Source organism: Cyanistes caeruleus, chromosome 5 (genome assembly GCF_971803275.1).
Source record: "Cyanistes caeruleus chromosome 5, bCyaCae1.hap1.1, whole genome shotgun sequence".
Lineage (NCBI taxonomy): Eukaryota > Metazoa > Chordata > Aves > Passeriformes > Paridae > Cyanistes > Cyanistes caeruleus.
Window position 1 is genome coordinate 12,785,469 of NC_141705.1, and position 15,849 is coordinate 12,801,317.

Genomic DNA, 15,849 nt, shown 5'->3' on the forward strand with positions numbered 1-15,849 from the left:
TTCCTTAAATTTGCTGTAGGAAGAAGTGAGAATTCCTATAAGTGCCTCTGCTAAGGGAAAGGCTAGAGAGTGCCCTCTTATCTGATGAAACATAACAGGATCCACATGAGAGTAAGACTTTATAAACCTTCAGGAGGGGGAAAAAGCTTTCATCACATGTCATACTATCATCATTGTGAAAATCAGCATAGAATTAGGCATGTCCTACAGAAACTGCTGACTTTCCTTGGTTCTGGTACTCAGCAAGTACCATGCTTGAAGGTGACTTTGTCTTGTTTCACCAAGGTTAAACTATGGTTTGAATTCCTGATAAAAGAAGCTTACCAGCAACCATAGAGTCAACCTCCCCAATTCTGGTTTTTTCTGTTTGCCTCATAGTCTAAATAACTCAGGAGAAGCCACATGGAAAGCCTTTGGTACAGCCTTACAGCCAGAAATCACTGCAACAGAAATGTCCGTCCTTGTAGCATTTCACTAAAGTTAGAATTCGTCACAAAATAAAAGGCATAAACTAAAATAGGAAAGTAGCACCAATGAATGTCATATGGCTGGCTGTATCAGTCACACACTTAATATTTGGTGTGTGGAAGCTTTGATATCCAAACTGTGCCACAGAGAATCCTTACCCATCACTTTTCATCTGAAACAGAGGATTTTTACAGCTTTAAAAGCTTTGCTGTCTTCTTACAGCTGCAAATAAATGCAAGGGTGATTCTTCTGACACTTTCTGAATGGCAAAGTCTGCAACTGGGGCTTTTGCAGCATCTTTACATTTCCGAGAGGTGAGTAAGGCACCATGAAGAGAAAGTAAATTGATGGATGGTGTGATAACCTTCATAAAGGAAAGGAGAGAATTTTTATGGTACTGTTTTATGGTGTGATGTTGATGGATATGGTGGAGATCTGATGAGTGGGGAGGAGGCTTCAGGAGTGGAAGAACTACATGAACTGAGGTGAACTTAGACGAGATCCATTAGTGTGAAAGGGTAAAATCTTTTCCCTGTCTCCCATCTTTCCTTTGACTCCTAATGCTCTGTATCCCATGCCTGTGCTGTGCTGCTCATTTCACCTAAGCAGATATAACATAAATTCTTGTAGTACAAATATATCATATATTCTTGTCTCAAGATGTGGGGATTTACAGAAAGTAACACAGCTGAATTTCTCTGGAATTTGAATTCATGAAACCAAACAGAACTGACTAGAAGAGTGTAGAAATGAAGCTCCTGTATAAAATAACATCCAAACATTCTCCATCAAAGATTTTCACTGCTGACACACAGATTGTAGAAAAAAGCTTATCACATCTACTTTATGCTTTTACAACTTAAAATCCTTTTGTTATACCATTATTCAGCCTTAATGTGTAACTTTTCTTGCATTTTTAAATGTCTTGAAAACTTACCCATATAGGGTTTTGTGCCAGCCATAGAAGAAGCTTTTTCTGAGCCTTTCACTATGGTTGCTACATTGAAGTCAGTGATATGAACATGTCCTGCAAATACACAAAGTAAAAACAGAAATTAAAATAGCACATCATACAAATATTCCTCACTTTTTCTAACATTTAAGTGATAATGGAAATAATCACAATTGGAAAGATATGTAACATTAATACAAACTTAATATTAAATGTTACTCTTAACTAGAAAAACCAGTTTGGAAGCACAGTGATGGAATACTCTTCTTGTGTGGTTGCACCCACTACCTGTCTGCACTCCTGAGCTGGTTTTGCTGATCACCCCTGAATCTTCTCATGTCATGAACAAAGTTCAGAAGTGGACCCACAAGAACCTCATGAAGTTTAGCAAGTCCAAGTGTAAGGTACTGCACCTGGATGGGAGCAATCTCAGCTGGGAGCACGCACTGGGAGGTAACTCATTGAGAGCAGCCCTGCAGGGAAGAGTTTGGGGGTTCTCGTGGATGAACAGCTGGATGTGCCACAGCAGTGTGCATTTGCAGCCCAGAATGCCATCCTGGACTGTGCCAAAAGAGGCACAGCCAGCAGGCTGAGCAAGGTGATTCCTCCTGCTCTGCCCTTGTGAGACCCAGCCTGGAGTGTGGTGAGACACTGGCGCAGGGAAGCTTTGGATGGGCCACCCCTGGCAGGGCTCAAGGCCAGCTTGGGTGGGGCTCTGAGCCCCCAGCCTGGGCTAATGGGTCCTGCTCCTGCCCACAGCAGGAGGGCTGGAACAAGATGACCTTGAAGGACCCTTCCAACCATAACCATTCTGTTACTCTGTGATTCTCCCTGTCTTCTCAGAGTTTTAAGTAACATGCAGAAGCAGAATGTGAAGCTGTGTATGAAATTTGACTCATCTCCAACTACGGTCACCCCTCACATCTCAGTGTGACACTGTCTACAATTGCATCCACTACAGGTTACCATCAGCCTTTTTCTGAGTCTTTTCAGGGCAAAGAAGGAGGGGAGAAGAAAAATGTTATTTTTATCACACAGTAACTATAAAATTAGATCCATACAAGCAGAAGAGGTGTATGTAACAGGAGCAGATCCCAAATAATCACTCATTTGACAGCAGATAGCAAGATGAGCAGTAAGTGGCAGAAGTCTGAGAATGTGCTGCTTGACCAGCCAGACAGATGATTTATCTGCACTTATAAGGCTGAACAGCCCAAACTTTCTGTTACTTTTTTCCTGGGAGAGTTTATGATAAGCATAGGTTCAATTGCTCCACCACTGTGAAATAATAGTTGTTAAGCCTGATTTGTTATAGGCAAGTAAACTGAAGAGAAACCCAGCTTGAAACTATGTAGGGTGTTAATTTGACAAGTCTTCTGTTAGGTTTTGCATCTTTGCTCAAGGACTAATGTTGTGGAGTGATGCTGATACTATCCTCTCTGTGATTACATCTGGCAATGCCATGAAGGACAGGGGTAGGTACTTCCCCATTTTAGCTCTGCACTCAGATCAGGATTAATATATCTATCATGTTGAACTAGACCCCTGAGTGACAAATTTGTGTGTGGGTTTTTTATCAAGGTCTCAGTCTCACTCAATCCACAGACTGGATCAGGGCTTGGGCATGATGCAATTGCTACACCAGGGAGGCTTTTAATCATGTTCGCTGCCAAAGATGAAAAGAGTGTAACAAATGACTGATGGATTTTTCCCTGGTGCCTGACGGAGGAAGAGCAGTCTCAACAAAATCATGCTGCTGCAACAGTCTAACCTGGATCCTGCTCAAGGTCCACAAGAAGTGTATCAACCAACCTCTAATTGTGCAGCTTTGCATGTGTGAACTGAAATTCTCAGAGGACCCTAATTTGGCCAGATCTGAGCTGATTTTGAAGAGGGAAAGGAGGAAGGTACTTCCCACTACTAAACTTAAAGCTACTTCTCCAAATGGGAGACATAGTAGAAGTTTTAAATGAAAGAGTTTGCCTGCTTTTCCACAATTTTTTTCAAAAAACCTGCTTGCATTTTATTGATGCTTTTTTTTCTGAAGATGCCCAGGCCAGGAAGCCCTCTGCACATGGCAGAGAAAAACCGTGGGCCAATGAAAGCCATTCCTTTATAAGAGGTAGGAAGTGTTGTGCTGCCATAACGAGAATAAGTGTTCACAGCCCAGCTTGACATAACAATTCCAAGGTGGTTTTCCTACTCCCTGGTGGATGGAGTGAAGCATATTTGCAGTTTATTTCTGCCATCACAAAACACTGTGGCAAAAAGCTTCTTCAAAATGGTAACTGAAAAAAGCCACCTAATGGCAGCAATTTAAAGCAATTCTATGTACACTGTAGAATGAAATGTTGCAAGGATCTTGGTAGCTTAAAACTTTCTCTTTCTTTGTCAGAAAATATAAATATAAATTTCTGCCACTTCAATGACAGCATTGCAAGTGATGATCTATTAGAGTGCCAATATGACTGCCCATGCAAAACATTTTTGCATCACATCTATTCAGACTGACCCAAATAGATGATTTGCCATGAAAATTTCCTCTACTGCAGTACATTGTTTTCTCTCCCTTTTATTAGATTTCGTTTAACAAAACCAAAATAGCACACATTAAATGTTGTGGGGTTTTTTTGTTAAAAATATCTTTCTGTTAGGTAAGGGCTAGAATGTGAAGGTAGGTTCTGCATTGCTCCTCTGTATCCTGCTGCCCATATGAGAGACGGCTCCTGCACATGAGGTAGGGCCCAGCTTACTGCTGGAAAAGCTGCCCCTTTGCTTTTTCCCATCACTGGGCTGCTCCACAGCCCTCAGACTGTCTGCAGGCTGCCTCTGCTTGCTGCTTGAGGGGCTGCTAATTGATGCTGGAGTGAAAGGAAGGTGTTCTACAGGCAGGGGAGCTACCTGCTTGAAGCTGGAGGCATGGAGAGGGGGTTTTTGTAGGACAGGGGCAGAGCAGGAGTGAACCCCCTGTGCCTGTGGTCAGTGAAGGAAGGGTGTTGAGGTGGAGCTCTGTCTATTTGTGTGTATCACTGGATGATTTCAACTCTTGTAAGCCTAAGAATCAGGGGGGTTTTGTTTTGGCTTTTTTTGGGGGGGTTGGGGTTTTTTTGTCTTTTGTTTTCTGGGTTTTTTGGTTGGTTTGGTTTGGTTTGATTTTTTTGTTTTTCTGGTTTGCTTTGGTTTTTCTTAAGTTTTTCATTCTTGGTGTGAATATTTCGAGACAATTAGAGCCGATAGAGTTCCCTATAGGAGTCTTTCTAATCAGCCTCTAAGACAAGTTTTTACTGCAACTCTTGCACATAGGAAAAGAGAAGGTTGCTATTGCTGCAATGAATGAGCTGGGATTCCACCTGCTTCTCACTGCAAAATTTCTGTTCATGGGAACTTTTTCCCATCTGATCTTCACACCTTGTGGTTGTTCTCCCTTTCTGGGTATGATTGTAAACAGCTAAATGTCCAAACTGTACTTTGGTATAACACTGAAGTAAGCAGAACGTCAGTATCGCTTGGATTTAGCCCTTACGAACAGTGAAGCAGAGCAGTGCACAACAGATTCAGCAGACCTAAATTCAAGTTAGCCCAGGGAAAGAGCTCATTGCTTAATCCTTGGAGCTGAATGGCCCCATATATAATAAGATGATTGTAGAGAGAAGGGAAGAAAAAGCAAATGGCCACATTCCTTTGAGTCTCTGCGGAGTGACGTTTTTAAACCATCTCAGACTGCAGATTACACATACACCAACACTTGGGAAAAGAAAATATCTCATTGGAAATTGTTTCAAAATTACATTCTTTCAGTCAGCTTTCAGTTAAGGCTTTAACTACCCACAGAGCAATATATGACTTTGGAAAGCTTTATGAGATATGACTTTTTTGTCTCACTTTTCAACATGGCCTGAAATTGCAGTATCTGAAGTAAACAGCAAATGATCTGTGTTTGGATTTAATTTTTGAGCATATTATAATGACAGTTAGAACAAGTCTGAAAGTTGGCTGAGGTAAGCTGGTTAACATTCAGCAGAGGAAAGTGTACATGGCTTTGGGCCTCACTGAATTTCTCAGAGTCTGAAACCAAAGAGGTGAATGTGATGTCAGAGAGAAGAAATACTATACTAGAGTTAATGCCATCAACCCAGCAGCACCAGAGCTGATTGTAAATCTCAGAACAGTAACATTTTGAAGTACATTCAAATCTGACTTGCTCTCAGAAAGTCAAACCCTTTTAAAAGCCTCTCTGGGTCCATCTGTACCATGTATGAGAACCTAAGCTTGTACCTACCCGAACTTGGCATGGCTTGGCGGTCTGGCACTTATCATTAGGGAGATTGGTAGAAATTGCATGGCTGTAGATGGGTTCAGCAAAGCTGTGCACTTCAAAAAGTTAAGCTGTTGAATGGCCATGTAGGCATGTAAGTTTAGATACACTTTCAAAGTCTAGACACTTTCAAAATCCAGACAGCTTCAGGTCAATGTATTATGCAGGAACCTTTTGTCTCATTAATCAGCATTGGAGGATTAAACAAGATTAAACAAGATAGAGTCCCTGCAAATTGTCTCACAGGCATCAGTATACAGCAATAATATTGTCCATTCTGGTATTCAGAAGTTAATATTGAGATTCCAGTAATTTATTTTTGGGTAGGTTTTAATGCTAAGATTGCTCATTGGCTACATCTTTCAGTTTTGCTGAGAGTTTTCAAATGAGAGCTGAAATGTATTCAAGGAGATAGAGTTTTAAGGAAAACTTTGATGATCACAAATCAATATAATAAATTAATTCCAGCTTCAATTAATTTTGTTCATTCATAAGTGAAATGATTTTTTCTGAGTAAAATATATCTAAGAAACCCTCAAAACCCAATGACATGTAAATAACCCTGTTAAGTCTAAGAGTGAAATATTAGAGCTGTGATTTCAGTATGGATAGCCATCAGGAGACAGTTTCAAAATTAGAAATAGCAATCATTTAGTGAAATTAGCAAGTAGGTCCTTGCTACATTAACAACTAGGTTGTGAGTCTTCACATAATCTGTATTTAAGCTAAGGATGCTAATACAAGATCTTAAGGAAGATTAAAGTTCTCTTCACTCAAGCACCAGAAAAGGTCTCAGAAAAGGTTACTGAAAGCTGTTAAATATATGGAAATCATGAGCCAGGAAATGTTTCAAGCACAAGGAGCTGGAGGTTGGGTGAGTACGTGGGAAAGTCCCACAAAAACTAGACTTTTTTTATATTCTGCTCTATCATTCACTTTTTGGAGACTCCTGGAGATAAGAAATTCAATTAGATGGGTGGTTAATCCACTGTGGTTGCTCTTCTGCCCTGAAATGGGAAGCCTGGATATTTGTAACTTTATCTATGGCAAGAGAGAGAGGGGCAAAACATCTCCCCAGTAGGGAGACATTAAAAAAACTGAGGGTCTTCTGCTGACAGGAGGGTGCTGACAGAGTTTTTCAATATCTTGAATCTTGTGATTGTAAGTTATTTTTCATCAAATTCTAGAATTCTAGATGTTTGGGGATTTTTTGAATGAAGAATGTTTTAAAACACATTAAAAAAACCCACTTTTCTTTCTTGAAGGATGGTAAATTTCTACAATTTGTTGCTCCAGGAGGTTGTGGGGGCCAATATCAGCTGCAGCTTCAAGGAGGCAGCAAACAAACTCATTAACAAGACTTCCTTCACATTCTAAATGGAATATACAAAGATGTTCTACTATGGTACCACAAAAATTTGTGGGTAGCTTCAGGCAGCACTGCAGCCTCTGATGGCAAAGAGGCAAAAGGCATGTTCCACAAATTATGTTTCATCTTGTCACCAGTTACAACAAAATGCTGGGCAAGGTCTTGGATCTGACCTAGCAGGGAGTTTTTCCTCAGTAAAGCAAGCAGGGATCGTGCTGCATCTCATGAAACACTGTTGTGGAAAACTTGCCTAAGAGGAATTCAAACTTTTGCAGGTTTTTTGTAAACAGGTTGTAATGATGGTGTGGTCACTTAGTACAAGGCTAAGTCTGGATGCAAAAGTAGATCTTGGAATTTCTGCAAAACAACCAGAAATGTTAATTTTATTGGTGCTACCAAATAGCTATAGAAATAATGTCATCTTCTCTTAAAAAGTCAATTTTCTAATGTTTGCCACTGCTTGTTTTTCTGCATTTAAGAAATCCTGTCTCTTTGACATTGTAGTTTATAGATTGTGCAAACTTTTAAAGATATCTTTCATTTCTTGATATTTAGAAAAAAATACAACATGAACCAGAATTAGATTCCAGATCAAAATGCTGTCACTTCAGTTATATTGCTCTAAACCATTAAAATGGAAGGAATAGAAGAGGAACCAGAATTCTGTCATTGAGAGAACTTTAAAATACTTTTCTCTGTACAATACAATTTTAAGAGCTCTCCTGAAACACTAGGTAGTTGCTTCAGCTGTCACTGGAATAATTCTGTTTCAGATATATGTTAGCAGAACAGAGAACTACTGCTAAGTTTAGAGATTAGTGTTAGTCATAAAAGATAGAGCTTCCCGGGAAAGCTGAGAAAGAAACATCATAAAAAGGAGCTTTATTGATTGAATTAATTTCCTTGGAGGGTCTGACTGTGGTTCAGAGAATGAACCCTGAAACCATCCCTACTTTCTCTCCTCAGAGATGGGATATGTGTTCTCTCCAGGAGACCATGCAATCGTCCTCTGATATGGGCTGAACACTTTTTTTAATAGCTTTAGATTTCCTTTTGTCACATACCACTATGCTTTTCAGGATCATCAAACATTTCAACTGATACATCTGAACATGTGATCAGCAGTGCTGAGATGTGGCTTTGATGAAAAACATATGGACATTCCTCTGCCAGAATGATTTTGAATATGTTGTATATGTTTGTGTTGTTTTTTTGGTTTTTTTTATTTGTAAATTAGGTTGATAAGCTTTAAGAAAAATCTTTTGTTTTCATTACTTCTGTATTCCTGAGGTATGTTCCCTAAGCCTGAGGTATGTTCCCTAAGCCATACAGATAAATTATAGTGAAACTAATTTTACTGACCACAATATCTATAATATGTATATGTTATGGTATATGTATCTTGGTTATATGTTATGAAAGTTAGTCAATTTAACTGCTTGAAGATGTAAGGCAATGTGAATGGTGTAGCATTAAATTTTTACTTCAGCCAGAATAGGTTTCTTCAGTGAGGCCAAAGAAATCTAAGTCACTGACACAAAGTCTCAGTCAGAAATGTTTTGCATAGAAATGTTTTGCATATCCAATTACATAATATTTTGTGTGAGTATAATTTATTTAATGAACTGTAAGAAGGACCTAGGGGTAAAGTCAAGTGTATAGGAAACTGTTGTGCCATGTTAGAGGCCACAGGCTAAAATAAAGTTCCTTCCTGTGCACCTGGTTAGGCTCATATTAAGTGAATTTGTTATGCTTACTCTGCAGCCAAATATATTTGTGGTGCATATATTCAGCACATTTTTCCATTAAGTGAAATCTGATGATTTTGTTAAAATGATGTTACTGTGTTGCAGCTTAATCAGAGCTGTTAGGGACTTCAAGAATAGCTTTCTTGCAAAAGAACTTCAGTAAGGTAAGCCTGAGGTAATTAGCATGGGACAGACACTTGTCCTACTGATACTGCCACATTTAGTGAGTCAAAGTATATAGACTTCAGGGAATTCCTTCCCCCAGCCACATGACAGGTCTTTGTACCTGTTTGAACCCATGAATTGATAGCTTCTGCTGCCCAAGATTTGTATGCTTGTCTGGAGAAGTCTGTTGCTTCACCACCTGTCTGCAGGTGTGCTCTGAGGGAGTTTTTCTGCTGCTTTGCAGAAAAGAGGCCATCCATCCCGAAATTTCCAGGCTGCCTACAGATAACTTTGTTGCTGAATAGTTTATAATCACAAAAAAAGCCCCTTCATTTTGCATTGTAGTGCTCACTCTGGTGTAGGTTCCTCTTTGTGATGCTTGAGTGTCCCTAGGAAAGCTCTCACACGAGGCTGGTGTTGTGCACTAATTGACCTTCATGAGGGGCAAGGAGAGATAAAGGTGACTGTGCTTTGAAGGCTGGCAGTCAGAGATTTAACATACTCATTTTATCTTGTTGTTGACATCTTGAATTCACCAGGACTTAAAGGCAAAACATTTCTATTTCACGCTTGTTTTCTGATACTAGAGTCTTGGGGAACATTAACACTTACAGGTCTGAAGCATTAACTTGCTGAAGTTCTAGGTGGTTTAAAACTCCAATATTACTAAGCCTTATTAGCTTTCAGGTTCCCAGGAAAAAACATCATCTATGCAGAATGTTACCTCTTTAATCAGCTCTAACTTGTATACCCAGCAGCTCTGAGATGGATTTTGAAACATAATGCTATCACTGGCATAATTTTAATATTCTAGTTTCTCAGAGATTATCTACTTTTTATCAATTTCAACAGTAAATTAAGCACAAGACTTTCCCACAGTAGCAAGCACACATCTCCTTTTTCCAGTTAGGCTTTTTCACCTATGTAATTCTGCTCTAACTGCTACCAGGTTAATGCCCTCTTTACCTATATTTCTCATGTTTTCCCTATAAACAGTTACAAGAAGATACATAACATTTCATTGAAATACTTCTTGGAGAGAGTATATGTTTAAAATTTAAGTTTAAAGAAATCAGCTTCTTTTCTTTCATACTGTGTCTTTTATCTTTAAGAACTTGGAATTAGTAATAAAAGCTCAAAGCTGTTTATTGTTGTCTACTCCTTTTTATGTTATTTAAGCCAGAACTACAGGTAGGGACACAAACTTTGTAGTCAAATTTCCAAAATCCCTATCTAGATTTTAGAAAGTATATTTTAGATATCTACATGAGAAATAATTTGTTATGTAGAATTTCTTAGCCCTGCAGAAGTTCTAAAAAAGATAAAGTGTTTGGTACTGTTCTATTGATAGGCACCTAAAAAGGGGTTACTGTGATTCACATAATCCTGTTAATAAAATACTAACTCCTTTTTATCAAGTGTCCCTGCTGATCTCAATTCATATTAAATTCCTTTGTATTCAGACCTTGAAAACTGCTGATCCACAATCTCTTTGGCAATAGGAGGGAAAACTCCAAAATCCACAAGGTGTTCTGAGGGAGCTTTCTGAGAAAGCCCAGATTTAGGTAGGAATTCAACATCAGAGGTTGATTTACAAAGCATGTCATGAGCATGCCACTGAGACCTCAGGAATTAGAGATTCTGAGAGAAAGCAATACTCACCATGTTCATCCAGTAGTATGTTGTCAGGTTTGATGTCCCTGGAAAATAAAGAAAGGAAAACATTACATTTTGTACCCAAAGGAAATCTGCAATTTTAAAGTTTTCCCCGTTTGGGTATGAGGACTAAGTCACTTAAATCATTACAAACCCAAAGAAAATAATATAATACATAAAGTCAAATTATTTTTATTGATATATTTTTGCTGCCTTGAGAAAACATGCATGCTAAAGAGGTTCTCTGGGTTTCCATTTATTGTTTTGTTTTCATATGGTTAGCATTGACATGGGTCTGGTTTTCAAGATTATGTGCTTTATTCTTTATAGCAGCTGTAAAAATGAGAATGCAGATTTGCATCTAGAAGGTGCCTGATTGCTTCATGGATTCCACATTTGACAGAAATCATTTAATTGGAAACATAGGTGGTTTACTCTGTCTGCCAGACCATGCTAATCTGCCATGCATGGTCACTCACATACAGCAGAGTCCTGTGATCTGTCTTGTGCTAATTGAGTATGTCCAGCAGCTCTGCTTTCACTCCCAAACCTCCACTTGGCTTTCTGTAGCCAAGTACCATGCTGGGGAAAGGAGCAGGGATAAGGGAGGGTGGAGATTATGACAGGCTGAAGCATCAGCTCAACTCTGTCATTTTTGGCACAAGAGAACAATATTGCCCTAGAGAGCTGCACTTTCAGGATTATTTTCCATTGACCTAAATTCATACCACTGTGAGGAGGGATGGAAACACCCCACCACTGTCAGGCATTCCCACCCTCTTTCTTGGGCCAGGATTATTGCCATTGGTGTGGGCTGGTTCAGGTCCATAAACAGGAGATTCATCTCTTCACTTTGCTGGCTGGGTCAGGCCCCGTGGCTTGGTGAGCAGTGTTGGGTGACCCTGCCTCATCACTGGCTGCTTGCTCTTCATGCAGTTTTGAAACTGTTTGCTCTTGGTGAGGCACTGCCAGAGCAGCAGAGGCATCTGACTGCCCTGAGCAACAGTTTTGGCCCTTGGGCTGAACTTTCCACTTTTGAATGTCTGGAAATGAACTTCAAACAGTCCCACCTCTGTAATCTCTTTTAGATAAGAGATGTCTTGATTATTTAAATTTAAACATTTCCTAGGAAAGTTTTTTCACAACGTGCCCATAAATGGAATAATCAAAAAAGTGAAGAGTTACAAAAGTAAAATGCGTTACACCAGAATATTTTTTTTTTTCACCAAATTTAAAGTAGAGAAAGACTTCTAAAGTAAACATTATACAGGAAAAAAGATAACAATATCAATTATAATATGTTTATTGCTTGCATGATATGAGCTCATAAATTTCATGTCTTTATTTACAGAAGGAAACTACTCTTCTCTTAGCATTCTGCATTCCACAATTTCGAGCCCTTTCTGAGAATCATATGAAATTATGAAGTAATCAAAGATTATTTTTATAATTTTATAGTGGCAACTGAGGAAACACAGAATAAATAAGAAATTAATTTGAATAATTTTCTGAAAATTTGGAGATTATGTAGAATGAATATATATATATATATATATATATATATAATGTCTTTGTAAGGAACAGGATCTCATTATGATTAACTACCTGGAATGGAAATTTAAAGTTATACCAATATTTCAGTGTGAAATACTTTCTTCTGAGCAACTTAGGGGCTACCTATAGCTGTCTAATTCAGCAGCAGTTCTAGTTATTTAAAAGTGTAACAAAAGGAACATCTGTCCTAGAGCCTATTTCACCCAAAATCTTCCAGACTCTGTCTTTCCTGTCCCATGTAATCACTTGGCTTTATCATTTATCATATTGTAATCTTTCCTTCCCTGATTTCATATGGGTGAATTTGTGAGACAAACTGTAGGAATAAATATATTTGTTTCTATTATGAAACATGGTTGTGTTTGTTTGAATTTGGAGTTTTGTGTTTTGTTGAATTTGTTTGAATTAGCATGGGAGATTCTATGCAATTCTAAATGTAATGTCATATCTAATCTCTCAAGTGATGATATAGTTTTTGAAAGAGCTACTGGTCAGATGGTTTCTATATTTGCTAGTGACGATATGGTCTTTGGTTTCTGAAAGCTGTTTTGTGATAAGAGTTGGAATTGTGATTTCCTGTTGAATAGTCTTTGTAGTTGATTTATGACTTGAAAATAGCAATAACTTTCCATGAAAGTAAATAATAGTTTTGACAGCTGAATTAAATATTTTAAACTTCGTCTTCACAAATTTTAACTCTGCACTTCTCACATGTGTAAAAAGATTGGGGGTCATACACAAATATATTTGGGTCCTTCTGTGGCTTCCTAAAATCAATGATAAATTCAACAACACTCCAAACTCTTTTCCCCAGTTTAAGAAAACCAAGAATTAGAATTATGCAGTCATTAGCACTTCACCAAGAATAAAACTCTTCAAAAGGTGAAATTCATCTTTATGAATATATATATATATTTATATATAGCCACCAGAAAAGACATCAATAAATCCACTTGACAACTGTATGTATCATCAGATATATTCTTCATTCAGTTTGTGTCCGTAATGTTTGGAAAGTTAAGTGGTGAAATTAGATCCGTGCTTATCTTTCCATGACTAATTCAGGCAGTGGCTGATACTTGTTACAGATGTGCACAAACCATGAAGCCTTTCCCGCCTAAGGGATGTTCCCCACTGCTGCCTTTGCTCATTTTGCTCCGAGGCAGGATGTAGCTGGCACCACAGGGCATATGGCCTTGAACACAGCAGCGCAACCCCTCCGTCCCTGAGGCAACCTGATGGGCTCATAACCCTGCCTCAGACCTCAAACAGGCCATTTAAAACTGCTTTCACAGCGAGTGAAAGTCGTGGGCTGTCTTCAGCCAGAAGGTAAACAAGTTTATTATGCAAGGCCCTGCTGTTTTGGGGTCACACGCCTGGAGACGCGCCAGAGACAGGGATTCACGTGGCAGGTGAGAAAGACCAGCACAGGGTCACCGTGCCAAGTGTGCCTTCCAGCAGCTCTCTGCTGTGTGATTGTCCCCAGTTTCCAGCGTGCTCCAGAAGCTCTGTTCTCCATGGGTAGCTTGTTGAAAGCTCCAAGGACCGTGAGGAGCAGGGCACTGCGCTGCCCGCTGCCGGCTGGGTGCAGGCCAGAGAGGGCTCCGTTGAGGGGAGGACTGGGCAGGCCCAGGTGCATTGCAAGTTGCTGGATGTGTTCAGAACTGAGGGCTGCTGGAGTCTGTTATATTTAGTTCCTCTAGATAAATAATTAAATTCACTAAACCACTGCTTTGGTGAATTTAAAAGATAAATCCTCTTTAGTTAAGCAGTTTAAATTCAAAAATACTATGTAAGTGAAATTCTGGTTTGATTACACATCAATTTCTCTGAAAAAAATTCCCATTAGAAAGGTGTTTAAACAGCAGGGTGTGAAATGCAGCACCTTAACTTCAGGATTTTCCTGTTATACATATACCTAGTTAAGAGAATTAATTGAAACCCTCATTTCATAATCCAAGTACTTTGAACCAGCTCATAGAAGAAATTGAAGGACTTTGGTGGGGATAATCACCATGGAACCAGACATGCCCTGGGCTTCTCTCTGACCATTCATCAAGCAATGACCAGCAGAACTATGGAAACATCCTTGACACAGCTTTCATAAATACAGCTTTGTTACTCTGTACAGTACTCCAACTGCTTTTGTACACAGAAATATTAGGGCCACATAGGAATGAGAGTAGAAAAACCTTCAAAGTCTTTTTCTCAGTGACAGGACAAGGCATAAATAACATAAAAGCTGACTCAAGAAACTGAAAGGTGTGAACAGTTGAGAAAAAAAATGAAAAACCCCACAATTTAATTGCCACTTATTGATACTACCTGTGAAACCACTTCTAGATTTCTTTTAATTGCCTTAGCTACTAATATCAAAATAAAGCTGCCTGAAGGATGAAGGTTGAGTAAGAAGATGTTGCATATAATTTCTAAATAGGAAAGAATGATTAATAATCTACTTGTATCTTCTATAATATCTAGGCTGTGTGTGCATCCCATGGGCTTGAAGATTTTCTCTCTGCCTGGAGTAAAACCGTGCACATGGTTCAATTCATGCTCACTGCATGTGCCAGTCAATGTCCTCCCTGGAAAAGCTCAGTGAAGCAGAAGCAGGTTTCTAAATCAGGAGGTGGAGAAGTCACGCAGTCTTCATTTTCGCTGGTTTTCAAGACCTGACTGGATAAATCCCAAATAACCTGTTCTGATCTGAAGGCTGGCCCTGCTTTGGGAAGATCATTATACTGGAGGTCTCTCTCTGGAGGACCCTTCCACCCCAAATTAGTTTGAGCACATGAAAAATAATGTAAACCAACTTCAAAGACGGTCTTACTTTCCTTCCTTTTGACTGCAAGGAAGTTCATGAAAGATTGAACAAACCGGTGAGACAACTGTATATGTGGAATTTAGTGAGTCTTTGATATAGTCCATAGCAGCTGGTAGCACGGGAGAGCTTTCAGCTCTTAAATTCTATCATGGGGCTTGAATGCTCATGAAGAAAATATTAGGAATAAGTAGCCTATCTTCATCCTGAAATGAGGTTAAAATTGAAATGCCCTGGGGTTCAGCACTGGAGAGATGTAACACAATATTTATTAGCTATGTAAGTGATAAAAGAATGAGGGCTATATCACCTGGTGAAAACTGAGAAATCTCAGTAGGAATCTTCAAATCTAGATGACTGTATTGCCAGTGTAAGGAATTACATATATATATGTATGTATATGTATATATCTCAAAAGGGGGGGATATGAATTGCTCACCTGGATTAATGACCATAAATAGCCTTCCAAAGGTCATACTTTTGTGTTCCTAATTAGATTCAGTAATTCTAAAAAAAGGACTGAAAACCATGTGATGATGCAACTTGCTCTAAAACTTGACAATCAGTACAATCTCAGAAAAAGTTTCTTGTGATATGATCAATCAGGACTTCATAACTTTTTGTCTCTGTTATTACTGACTGGACTGGAAACATCTATCTACAAAAGAAAGGACTATCTCTGGTGAATTCAACCATGAATTTCCCAGTTTTCTCAAGAAAGAAATGATGTCTAGTTCATTGGCTACCATGTCACATTGATACCAACTAATTTTAAGTAGGTTACAGAACATTATTCGAAAA

The 15,849-nt window shown here is 38.9% G+C and overlaps 1 protein-coding gene and 1 long non-coding RNA gene across 2 annotated transcripts in view; one reads left to right on the plus strand and one right to left on the minus strand.

Moving 5' to 3' along the window:
• STK32B (serine/threonine kinase 32B) overlaps nucleotides 1-15,849 on the minus strand; it is a 154,357-nt gene that overhangs the window by 41,136 nt on the left and 97,372 nt on the right. The window contains exons 5-6 of the mRNA XM_086889185.1: nucleotides 10,680-10,717; nucleotides 1,406-1,495 (exon numbers count right to left, since the gene is read on the minus strand). Coding sequence (XP_086745311.1) covers nucleotides 1,406-1,495; nucleotides 10,680-10,717 — 128 coding nt within the window. The remainder of the gene's footprint in view (nucleotides 1-1,405; nucleotides 1,496-10,679; nucleotides 10,718-15,849) is intronic.
• Nucleotides 13,377-15,026, plus strand: LOC147652931 (uncharacterized). The gene is made up of 2 exons (XR_015286854.1): nucleotides 13,377-13,639; nucleotides 14,709-15,026. It is a non-coding gene; the product is annotated as an uncharacterized LOC147652931 (long non-coding RNA).